Raw genomic sequence first — 12,737 nt, forward strand, 5'->3', positions numbered from 1 at the left:
TTGAGACGCTCAGACACAAACCGAGCCGCGCTCACCTCTGATGACGAAGCCGAAGCTGTTCCCATCTTTGTGAAGCGTCACTTCCACATTTTTAAAAATGACCCCTGACCCCTGCACAGCTGCAACAGAAACACATCGTCAACACACACAGGTACAAACCTTCTGTATGTGGAACTAAATCAGATCCGACTTTTGTAAAAGCGTCTGAAATCTGAAATGTTGCATTTAGGGCTGCAACTAATGATTATTTTATTAGTCAATTAATCAAATATTCTGATTAATGATGATTGTGATCATTAATTGCATTAAAAAATTGTCACGTTCTGCAGATTTTTTATTAAACTGCTTAAGCATTCTCTATACAATATGATAAATACATTAAACAATAGAAATAAACAAATACATTAAATTTTAAATAAGAAAATAAACATTTTATTGGGTAAGATGCCATAATGCAGCATTTCTTTAGTAAATTTGAATCCGGTGAATCGGAAAAAAAATTTGTTTTGGTAAAATATATATCCAGACAATCAAGGTTTTATCATAAATGCGAAATGTTTATAAATTTTGTACAGTTTTGGCTTAATTACTGTTATGAGTATATTGTTCAAGTTTTTAAAAGGAGAGTTGAGATTAACCTCAACGTTTTTTAGTTTATTTTTCACAAATTTTTAGATATTTGTAACTTTTTTGCAGAAATGTAAAAAAAAAACATTTTACAATGGACCTAAAGCACCATTGTACTAACATATTGCTCCAACAGGTCAAAATGTTCAAAAATGAAAGGGATGTAAATGCTGTTGGAGGATTAAAGTAGCGCCTAAATTCAAAGCTCAATAAACTGCAGGTCCTTGGAGGGAAAGTCTGAACACGCTGAGTCACTTACAGACGGGCGGCAGCTCGTACTCGACCTCCAGCACCACGCGCTCCCCGACGTTCTTCAGCAGGCTGATGATCTCGTCGTGTCTGAACTTGGCCAGGTTGATGCCGTTGACCGAGCGGATGTAGTCGCCCACATTCAGCTGGTCACTCCTGAACAAACAGTTTTATAAAACGATTCATTTAAAGCTGATAATTCTGAGATGGAAAACATAGACTAAGGAGAAATAAAAAACTTTATGATGAAAATAAACTCAGAATATTACAAGAATGAACTCAGAATAAAGACATAAAGAAATAAAGGAATAATATTGCCAGAATAACTCCTGTAAAAACAGTTTGCAAGTAAAATCAAAAACATTAAGAGAATAAATTTTAAATGTCACACAAAAATCAGAACTGTCAGAATAAAGTGCCAATATTATGACTTTATTCTCACATTTTTTCTTTTCTTAGTGTGACAACTACAGCTTTTCCAAAAGTAAACGGGGAACCAACACCCAAAAGGACCTGCAGCAGTTTCTGGGAATCCTTTAAATGTAGACAAAATTAACTGATATCACCTGGCAGCGATCCCTCCTTGTCGCAGGTTCGAAACCCGAGGCTTTCCGTCTTTGTCGATTCCTCCTGAAACGGTGAGTCCGAGCGTCGTTCCCTCCTTCTTCATCAGCTCCACCACCGTGCAGCCCCGAAACTCATCTGGAAAACAGGGCCCTGCGGGTCATGGTCAGCGTTTCTGCGACAGCGCAGCAGCACCATGCAGACAGGAAACACGTCTTTTCCACCAAAAAAGAAATTAACTTTGAGTTCGAAAGGAGGAAAATCAGCTTTAAAAAGTTCAGAAATTCTGAGACTAACCTCAGAAGAAATTTATCAGTTTGAAAAGTAGAAAATCTGCAAGAAACAAAGCTCAGAAATGTTATTTCAAACATTTTCTAAAAAAAAAGAAAAAAAAGGAATGTCTGAGCTACAAAAGTTGATATTTGCTCAAAATAATCTGACATTTTCCAGAAAAAAATAATGAAATTTGAATTTAAAAAGAGCTTGAAAATCAACCTCAGAAGTTAAAATAAATAACCTTTCTCAAAGTTTCAGGGTTTTTTAAAGCATTTTTTTCACTTTTCAAGCTCAGAAATTTTCTTGTTTTTTCTATAGAATCTCAGAGTTTTTTGGTGGAAATTTTCTCTGTTTTCCATCTACGATGACGCTAACACGCCGCCGTAGTGTTTCTCTAAAACACAAGGAGAAATTAAATAATAACCCCAATAAAACAGAAAAGAAGTCATCCTGGTCTGTCGGCCATCTATTTTTTATCAAACCTCTGAATTATTCAGCAGAGGAAGCGCTGGGCGCGAGGAAACTACAGAGCTGCTGCCGCTGCTGCGATGTGAACCGTCCTCAGGTGGTAAAACAGACATCTGGATTTCACTCCGTCGTTGGATTTTAATATTAACGAGTCAGGGATTCACCTCGGTTCATTCAGCCAAGATTACGACAGTTTCACAGACAGCAGCGAACAGCGACTCCATCTAAAAAAAGAAAACCTCCGATCTTTGATTCTGCTCCCGTGTTTGATGAAGCAGCTCCCTGCAGCTGCAGAGGAGCCGCTTCTAAAATTGTTTCTTCACAAAACGGCTTTTTTTACTTAAAGGAGCTGAGGAAGAAAGCCAGCCTCACAGGAAGCTCTATTTCTGTAGACGGGCTCTTTGCAGCCTGAATGTGAACTGTGCCTCCTCTGTTTCACCGCCGATGAAGCAGCATCAACCTGCAGTCTCTGTGCCAGCAGTTCAACCAGGAAATTTAACCCGCAGCACTTTTTAAAGGTTTAATTTTAACTGAGATTTAATGGAAATGCAAAAAACATTTAATTTTACCAACTGCTTGTTCAGCTGGGAATGTAAATAGGAATATCTACTTGACTTTATGAATTAAATATATAAATAAAATAATCCAGTTAAATTTAATTAAAATTTTACACAAAGAAGCAAATAAAATACAGAAAAAAATAAATAAAAACAATAAAATAGTGCAATTACATTAAAATAATTCAGAATAAAAGAAGTAGACTGTATTAATAATAATTATTATTATTATAAAGCATTGCAAAAATTATAATATATAAAATTTGAAGCAATATTTTATGTCAAAACAAATAAACTGTCAAAGACATTTAATCACAATAATAAAAAACAAGATGAAATAAAATAAAAATTCAAAAAATATTTTAACCAAAATCAAATAACTAAAATATAACCCAGTTAATGTTAAACAATTAAAAAAATATATTTGACTTTATAAACCCAAAAAAGAATTAAATATGCCTAAATATAATTAATTGAAAATAATTTAAAAAAACATATTAAAAAAAAAAATCCAAACCAAGTAGTTACAACACATAAAAATAAAAATATAAGTAAATAACGCTTAACAAAATTAGATAAACAATATTTAAGATCTTAAATTGTACATATATGTACAGAAAATGAAAATATTTGAAAAATTAAAGAAAATCCAAATTAAGTCAATAAATATAAGAAGGCAAATAAAAAAGAATCTAAATAACTAATAAAATAAAACCAAAAAATACTAAAGTGTTTCTAGCAGCAACAGTTTCAAAGCAGAAAACCATCAAATGTCTCCAAGTGATTTTCTTTTTACTGGTCTTACTGGTGTAAACACGTTAAACAAACATTTCCACCAGTTTCTGTAAATAGTTTCAATTCTTCCTTGTAACAAGCACCAATTTCTTTCTGGCAGGTTTTCACAGACAGCAGTTCTAACGAGGCCAGCAGCTCCAGGTGGGAGCAGATAAAGTGCAAACAAAGCATCTTGCTACAACTAATGGGCGGAGAACACCAGCTGTACCTGTTCTCCACTTTTACCTGCCGTCTTCATAACTCCCAACCACAGGAATCCCAGTAACCCATTTTAAACCATCAGCAGGATGATGGTGGGAGTGTTACCTGGAATACTCTGCCTCCTGATGGCCAGCGCTCCGTCTGGAGGTCGCGACCCGGCCGAGTGCTTCGTGTACGGCCCTTCATCTGAAAGGAAAACACACAAAAACACACCATCATTTACTGATTTAAACTCCAATCAGCTGGATTCAGAACAACACTTCCAACTGGTTTTAATTCACTTCAGACTTCCCACCAACAACTACTGGTTAGTTTCAAACATATCTTCAATCATTCTGGGAATGACTTTTTACTTGTCTAGAAAACAACTTTTTTAATTTTAATTTTTGTTTAATAAGTAAAACAAAAAGTTTAAGATAAAAAACTGTCAGTAAATACAGACTAATGGTTGGATTTAATTATGAGTTTTAATCCAGGTAGAATCTCAGATTATTAAAAGAAAACACCAAAAGAACCAAAAGTTTCCCATCGAGCTCTTTCTGTTTTATCTCCCTCTTTACCCTTATTATATTTTGGCTTCCTGTTGGGCTGTAATTTATTCTAATCGGATCTGGATTGGCTCTGTTTGGTTCCAGCAGCCGAGCTCAGAAGCAAAATGAGATTGTGGAAACAGTTCATGTTTTCCAGCCATTGTGAGGACATCCCCATCCTGGAGGCTCAGCTTGAACTGAATTCAGTTTCTGACCCTAAATCTGCGTCGTTCTAATAAAATGTCAGGATTGTTTTTATTTCGTTCTCCAAATTGAATCCCCTGAATGTGATTGTTTCAGGTTTTGGTCCCCAGTAGACTTGTAACACACACACTCACATTCAGACCATATCTAAGTGAAGATGAAAGCAGAGCCTCCTCCTCCTCCTTCAGATGTAGGGCAGCAGCATCCAGCCTTTTCTGTGCTCTGCGACACTACTATGTACTCAACATGCTCCGTATAATACTGCATACGGCTCAAATAAAAGCTTCGGCTGAAATGCTGACGTAAATTCACTCAGATTGAGGATTAAATTTGCATTTGCAGTGATGCTAAAATATAAACAAGCGATGTTTGTTGCGTCAGGACATCCTAAAATCAGGTGAACAGCAACAAAACATGACACATCACACCATCTCATCATTTATTCATTAGAAATTAAACCCAAAAGCAGGAGCGGGGAGTGAAAACCAACCCTGTGCGTCTCCACATGAGGGAAAGTAACAGCAAAGGATCTTTAAACGCGTTTGAAGGGAGTCAGTACTTCTGCAACCAGCGTAAAATAATAACCTCGTTGTAGTTTGACTTGTTGATTTGTTCTGATTTCCTGATGTATTTTAGATTTTGAGCAAAAATGATTGGATCCTTTTGACTTTTATGAGTGATTCTACAATCACTCATCAGTTCATGTTTTGTGGCATCTGGAAAATGAGTCGTTTCAAAAACCTCTGGAAAGTAATGCAACAAATCAGCAGGCACTGCCCGTTACCTAGCAACCCAGGCAGAGTTCCGACCGTTACCTAGCAACCCAGGCAGAGTTCCGACCGTTACCTAGCAACCCAGGCAGAGTTCCGACCGTTACCTAGCAACCCAGGCAGAGTTCCGACCGTTACCTAGCAACCCAGGCAGAGTTCCGACCGTTACCTAGCAACCCAAGCAGAGCTCCAGCTTGTTTCTACTGCTGTATGTAAGACAAGCGGCGTGTTTTTGATCGATTTGTTGTAACAGATAGAAAAATTCCACTACTGTATTCACACGGCTGGTTTAACTGCTGTTTGTGTCTCACCCTTTGCTGCATTCCTGTTGGTTTTGCAGGAGGCGCTACTATTGCTTTTTAAAGATGTAGAGTTGTATAATTGCGCATCTGTTTGAAATGTTGAGTTTATGTAGATGTAAAGTGATGAGTCCCTAAAACTGGGCAGAACTGAAAAGACAAAAATTTCATTATTATGTAAAAAAAAAAAATCTGCCGAACATGTTTTGTATAGGCCATACGCACCAACCCTAACCTGTTGAAACGAATCATCAATCACCTGCACAAACCCTGGACAGTAATCAAGATTTAAATGAGTCCATTTGTCCAGCCCCGCTTGGACAAATGGACAAACAAGAATAAGAAGAGTTGAAGTGCTGAAACGTCCCAGTCAAAGCTCAGACCTTAAGAGAGCTTCAGATAACCGATGTAACAAACAGCTCAGGTCAGTTTGTTGTTTTGACGAAGGTCTCCTCTCAGCGCCTGCAGATCGATTCGGTTGTTCTGATCTGCAGATTCCCTTCATCCTGCGGTGAAGCAGCAGGGGGTCCCTGAACAGATCGATGGCTATAAACTTTGATCGCTGCTGGCAGAAACCGTCTGGATAACACCTTCTCAAGTTCTGGCTTTCATTTTGGGAACGCATAATGTAATAAAGTACCTCATTATATCCCCTAAATGTCTTTAAAAATGTGCCGCCCCGATGATCTGAGACTTGCTGCTTATTAAAAATAAACAATATTTGCATTTACATTCATTACTCTTGTCCTGCAGCTACTATGTAGGGTTTCAGAGCTGAGCTGTGTTTTCAGTTGTATATTTAATATCCTCTGAGGAATACAGCGACACACTGACGCTCCGTACCTTATTATAGACTCATTCAAAGTCGTTTAAAATACACAGGCGAACCGAAAGAGCAGCGGCTGTGGCGGAGACAAAGCTTTTCTCCGAGGGTTAAATTCAGACGTTAAGAGGTGCTGCTTTAAAAACCACCGAGTCGAGATGTTTGGCTGCAAGAGGAAACCTACTGAGCCACTTAAAAAGAGCTGCGAAACTTCAAATGGAGGCAAAAATGATGAAAGTTATTCCCCAGCTTGATCCTGGGAGTCCTGGGGCTTGGAGTGGAGGACGGGTCCAACTTGCTCAAGTGTTTGCTGTGATTCCCGTAATTAAAAAGGAAGAAGAGGGGAAGAGCAGAGCCAAAGTCAGAGTCTCAACAGATTTCAGGCAGACAAGGTTCCGGTTTCCAGTCTGGTTCTGCTGCTGGGACTCGGAGGAAGCAGCTCCTTTGATCCAATAAACCATCTGCTGTTCAAAAGGTTCAATATTAGGGTTTTTAATAGACATCAAAATATAGATAACAAAAGTAAAGAACATTCAGATCACATCTTCTTGTTAATTTGTGAATACACAAAATTAATCCAATAAATTAAATGTCTGGGAATACGGCTCAAAAATAAAATCCCTGATATTTTTCATATCAGATCCAATTAAATGACTTTGTTTTCTAAAACAAGAGGAAATATTCTTAAAAAGTGGATTTTATTTCAATCAACCCGCCTCTGAGTTGAGTATTGGAGTCAGGCTGTGTGAATTTTGGTTAAATTACGATGGAACAGTCTGCGGGCGCTTCAACGTTACCTAGCAACCCCGACAGAGAGCTGCCTGTTACCTAGCAACCCCGACAGAGAGCCGCCTGTTACCTAGCAACCCAGCCAAAGTTCTGCCCGTTACCTAGCAACCCTGCCAGAGTTCCAGCATGTTTGGTTAGCAGGTTTTACTGCTCTCTAAAATTCTACTATGCCTGCTATATATATTTAAAAAAAATATATATATATTTTTTTCTACCATAAATGGGATGATAATCCATAGGAAAAAATTTTAACAAAAAATATTTACGCTACACCTTATTTGAACACTTACAGCACAGATTAGAAATTATGTTTGATTTTACTGATGTTGTCAGAGGAAGGAAAGCTAAGTTTTAAAATTTCTAGCAACTCACTATAATTTTTATTTCTCCTCTGATTTATTATTTCATGTAAAAAACAAACATAAAATCAAAAGAAGCAAAAGAAACAGAGCAGAAAGTGGCCTGAAATAAACTCCAACTGGCAAAAATGTTTTGTTCCAACACTGTTTGTTCAGGATTTAACCATTCAGACCTAATTTGGATGTTGTCTTCACCTCGTCTGTGAGGCTGCAGAACAACTCTGGTTGTATAATGAGAATTCAATTGAATCTGTAACGTCCCAGTAAACTGTGACATTAAACCAGCTAACTTTTGAACTGTGTAACAAGAGAAAGAAGCACAAACAAAAAGAAACAGATAAAAAACATATCAACCAGAACATGAAGAGATTCACAAGCCATGAAATCTGAGAAATTAAAAAGAAGTTTACATTTGATGTAGATCAAATTTTTTCTTTAATAAAAAGCAAAACAAAAAACAAGCCTCTGAAATTACAACAAAAATAAATCTAAATGTTCCTACTTTTTATTTTTAGTAAAAATTCAACAATAAGGAGAGAATGTGTCACTAAAGCTAACATTTCAGCATTTTAAATAAAATAACATTATGACAGCAACATTAATGTAACGCAACTAAATCCACGAGTTAAACGTGATTTTTTTCTCAACTCTTATCTAGAGAAGAGAGGAAGTTGAATAGTAATATTGCTTCCTAAAAAGTTTTCTGTTCTGTTAGAGCAACGGCTAGCTGAGTTTTGTCAGAAATCAGGCTTTGAATGAAAGTTTTTAGTCACTAAAGTTCAACTTTAATGGACTGTGCTTCCCAGCAAGAGCTCTTAAATCCCTCTGTGTGGTGCTGGATTGTCCAGTCTCTCATTTAATAGAAGTTTCACTTGGATTCGTCAAAGGATAAATCACTAGATAAACTTTAATTGAAGGCAATTTTAGTCTTTTGGTTATGTTAAAAGGGTTCAGTGTTTTCAATCAAGATTATTTTTTCACATTATACAAAATATTTATCTATTTTAGACAATAAAGTGAATAACTGCATAGTAAAACAATAATGAAAAGAAAACCTGTCTAACATGAGTGATTATAGGGAGAAATCTCTGTAAATCCTGAACATGTATAATGTCAAATTCAACACTCATTGGAACCTGGAGGGTTACAGTTAAATAGACAGCTATCTCTTTAAAATATTGATAATTTCCTGTAAAAAGCAGCCGGATGACATGCGAACCTCCAAGGACAGACTGCTGAAACTGACTCATTTTTTAGAAAACATAAAGGCTTTGACTCCCTGAAGGATTTGATGAATGATGCATCTTTCTTGTCATATTCATGTTGATGTTTGATTTGACATTTTAAGAAAGCAAATAGTTGACAGAAGAGCTGCGTTTGGCTGATAAGTCAGATAAATTATCCTGTCTTAGCCTGAGAGAAAAACACTTCAAATTTGAACAATTTAGGGTTTTTCCACCTGACTCGGTTCGATCGGGGATAAAAATTGCAACATCTGTTACATTTCCAGCTGCTGTGGTTCTCTTTCTCAAACCACCCAAATCCTTTGAAAAACCGGTTCCCCTCCTCACCTATGGGGGCGCTGCACCAAGAATTACTGAAAGAAACAACACAAAAACCAAAGCAGAAAATACTGGCCTCAACTTCTTTCTTCACAACAAGCAAAGAGAAATGGTTTCCACAGGTTTCAGCGGTTGTTCTTTAGGCCCACAGGTTTGTCTTGGTTGTATTTACCCAGAATGCTTTGCGTTGTGGTCCATTTCCTGCTTTCGGAGCGGTCTGTCTGCTTGATGTTCAAATGCATTCAAACCGCACCAGAGTTCACTTCAACTGAATCCACACCAAGACTTTTAAGCTTTTTTGGTCCGATTTCACATTCACACTCTCCCAACCGAACCGAACCGAACCTTCTGGCAAACAAACTGGAGTTGCGTTAAACCGAACTGAGATCACTTTAATCAAAACTAGAGAAGAATGTAGGCTTGTTTTGGTAGTGAACTCAGGTGTGGTTCACATGCATACACCAAACATACCAGAGCAGAAAGTGGACAAAACCGCAGGGCATTAAGGGTAAAACCAACCAAAACAAACACGCTAGGCTAGAGCTAGCAGAAAAAATGTGATGTAAGTTTTTACAAAAGACAAAAGTAAAACCGTCCAACCGCTAAAATCCAATGCCACTCCATTTTTGTTTACATTTTTGGAAGAAAGTTGAGCTCAGGGTCGTCTTTATAGGTTTTCATGTCGTTTCCTTCAGTGGATCTTGGTGCAGCGCCCCCACAGGCGAGGAGGGGAACAGGTTATTCATTTAATTTGGTTGGTGTGAAAGAGAACCACAGCAGCTGAAAGTGTAACAAATGCTGCAGTTTTGGTCCCAGTCGAACCAAGTCTACCGGACTACCAGGTATGGAAACATCCGAGGTTTGTAAGTGGACCAAACTTCAACTGCGCATAAACACCAACCCTAAACAACCGGGCTTTGTAGGCAAACAAATGAGAATTTAATTCAAGCGGACTGATCGCCTTTAGTGTAAGAATCGAGGCTTTGAGATGGACCTGAAGAGTCGAGTATGAGAAGTTTGACTTTATTCTCTGAGAATATTTCAGCGTCACATAAACTCTTTCCGACAGGAGAGAAAAAAACTCGAGCTCACAGTTTCACCCTGAAAGTTGTGTCATAGCCATAAAAAGCAAAAGAAAAAAACAACAAGCAACCAAGAAACACCTGAAGCTTCAAACCGGATGGAGAGACGGAGAATCTGATCAGAAACAAACAACCAGCCATCGCCTGCCTGCTCTGCTTCCTGTTCACACATGAATATTAGATCCTGGATAATAAGACGCTGCCCAGAGCCGCAGCAACCTGCAGCCATCAACTGGATGGATCCATCAGGAGATCATTTAGCACACACACACACACATACACGCACACACACACACGCACACAGCTGGCTATAATCCCCAATAACCCCTTCTCCTCTCTTCATGTTCAATGTCAGCAGTTTGCCACCAGAGACACACGACCAACATGCAGCATGTATGTTGCATGCTAACACACACACACACACACACGCACACACACACACACACACACACACGTTGTCTCTACCTTTGTTCACCCTACGCAGGATCTGGCAGCGACACTTAAACGACACGGCGATCATAGTGAAGCCGAGCCGAGCGTCGCCTCCCCCCCGAGCGCCATGCAGGTGCAGCCGCCGCCGATGAAGAACGGAAAAGAAAGATTGTAAAAATGGGAAATACTCCTCTTCCTCCTCTTCTTCCTCTGTGAGCGGCTGAGAGACGGAGGAGCTCCTCAAACCGAAACTGTCATCGAAGGCGAGAGAGGGAGGCGGAGAGCGCTGCAGATGTGAAGCTCTCAGATAAAAAATAAAAAAATCAGCCAGAGGGGAAGAGAGAGAGGAGAGGAGAGGGGGAGGAAGAGTCTGCGCAGACCGGAGGATGAAGAGGAGGGAGGGAGGAGGGGAGGGTAGGGAGGCTGCTGTGTCTCACCACTGGACTGAGCATCTGGATGGATGGATGGATGGATGGATGGATGGATGGATGGATGGATGGATGGATGGATTAAATTTACTGTTTTAGTTATAAATCAAAATAAGTTATTTGATAAATGTTCTACTGTTTTATTTTAATTTAATTTTTTATAATTTATATTTTAGTTTCTTATATATTTGTTTAATAAAAAATTTATTTTTACTTTCAGTGCCTCAGAAGAAAATAGCTGATTTTCTACTTAATTAATATTTATTACAATAAAAAGTATTTGATGTTTAATTTAACCACAAAATGAAAAGAGAGACGAAACGTCAGCAGAAACAGATTAAACAGTGAAAATCAGCAGCATTAATAACAACAAATCCGATAAAATCAAGTATTAAATTGACCCAAACTAATTAAACGGTCCGGTTCCGGAGGCTGACGCTGTGAGGACCAATCAGCGCTCAGCTCCTGGGTAGCGTGCCATGTGATTGGCCGGCACTGATAAGGGGGCGTGTCCTGCAGTAGGAAGTGGTCAGACATGTAGGTCAGTGTTCCAGCAGCAGATTACAGCAGATTAACGTCAGTCATTGTGTATTAAAGGTATAATCTGTGATATTTTACTATAACCTCTCTCTCTCTCTCTCTCTCTCTCTCTCTCTCTCTCTCTCTCTCTCTCTCTCTCTCTCTCAACCTTCCTCAGTCCGTGTCTCCCCAGCAGCATCATCATCCTCAGTCCAACAGACTTCTGTCTCAGAATCTGATGTCTGCTGCCCCCTGCTGGTCAGATTTACCATCAGATTCTCCTACAGACTGTTGCGCCTCCTGTTGGTGACACAACAGCATCGCAGCTTGAAGCTGCAGCGCTATTGTTTATCTTTAAACCAAACTTTGTACTTTTTTTCTTTTTTTTTTTTTTAACTTCCAGTAATATTTTTTCTCTAAAAGTCAGGAAAAAAAAATCACAAAATAAAAAGAGCAACATAAAATCAGAACCAGCTGAAAACGGGCTGAGAGATTACAGCTTAAAGAAAGAGGTTCTGGATAAATTACCAAACCCGTTCGGTAAATAATCTAAAGCCAGAACCAGAACCAGTACCAAGAGGATACAATATAAAAGAACCCAAACCATTCATAACCAGTTTAAATAAATAAAACCCAACAGAACCAGAAACCAGTTAGATTAGAACCATTGAGAAATTTTAGAACCAGACTGAACCCAGACCCAAATCAAATAATAAGGCAGAAAATATCCCAGAGCAGTTCGACACAGAACCAGAACACTTCGAACACAACAAATGACCAACAATAAGAAACATCCAGACTCAATGGAGGTCCAAACCAAACAGAACCCATCCTATCTGACAATGGTTCTGAAACCTTTGGGCAATGGGATTCAATCAGAGTTAAAGCCAACAACTCAGAACCAGCTGAGCAGATCAAGCAAATCCAGACAGAACCGGACTCAGAAGAACCATCAAATTTAGAACCAGCTGAGATCCATAAACCATCAGAACTGGAACCCAGACTGGACTCTGGGATTCTGAACCAAAAGAACCAGAACTACATGGATCACAGTGTTCCTCAAGAGTCTGAAACCAGAACCACCTGTTATCTATAACACTGGTTCTGAAAAGTCCAAAGAATTCAAACAGGATAAAATGGAAGAAACCTGTTAAAATCCAACAAACTGGGGTAGAACCAGCGAACGAACCAGAACCAGCGAAC

General features: G+C 38.6%; 1 protein-coding gene across 10 annotated transcripts in view; it reads right to left on the reverse strand.

Moving 5' to 3' along the window:
- grip1 (glutamate receptor interacting protein 1) overlaps window positions 1-12,737 on the reverse strand; it is a 50,241-nt gene that overhangs the window by 17,632 nt on the left and 19,872 nt on the right. For 3 of the 10 annotated variants that reach the window (XM_055022053.1, XM_055022052.1, XM_055022048.1), the window contains exons 1-5: window positions 10,621-10,992; window positions 3,843-3,923; window positions 1,443-1,578; window positions 887-1,032; window positions 36-119 (exon numbers count right to left, since the gene is read on the reverse strand). In XM_055022053.1, the coding sequence (XP_054878028.1) occupies window positions 36-119; window positions 887-1,032; window positions 1,443-1,578; window positions 3,843-3,923; window positions 10,621-10,675 (502 nt within the window). In that variant the 5' untranslated portion in view covers window positions 10,676-10,992. Of the gene's footprint in view, window positions 1-35; window positions 120-886; window positions 1,033-1,442; window positions 1,594-3,842; window positions 3,924-10,620; window positions 10,994-12,737 lie in introns of those variants that run through there. The other 7 variants (XM_055022050.1, XM_055022051.1, XM_055022044.1 and 4 more) reach the window with 3 other exon arrangements.

The sequence above is a fragment of the Poeciliopsis prolifica genome, unplaced genomic scaffold, assembly GCF_027474105.1.
Source record: "Poeciliopsis prolifica strain line A6 unplaced genomic scaffold, Auburn_PproV2 SCAFFOLD081, whole genome shotgun sequence".
NCBI lineage: Eukaryota > Metazoa > Chordata > Actinopteri > Cyprinodontiformes > Poeciliidae > Poeciliopsis > Poeciliopsis prolifica.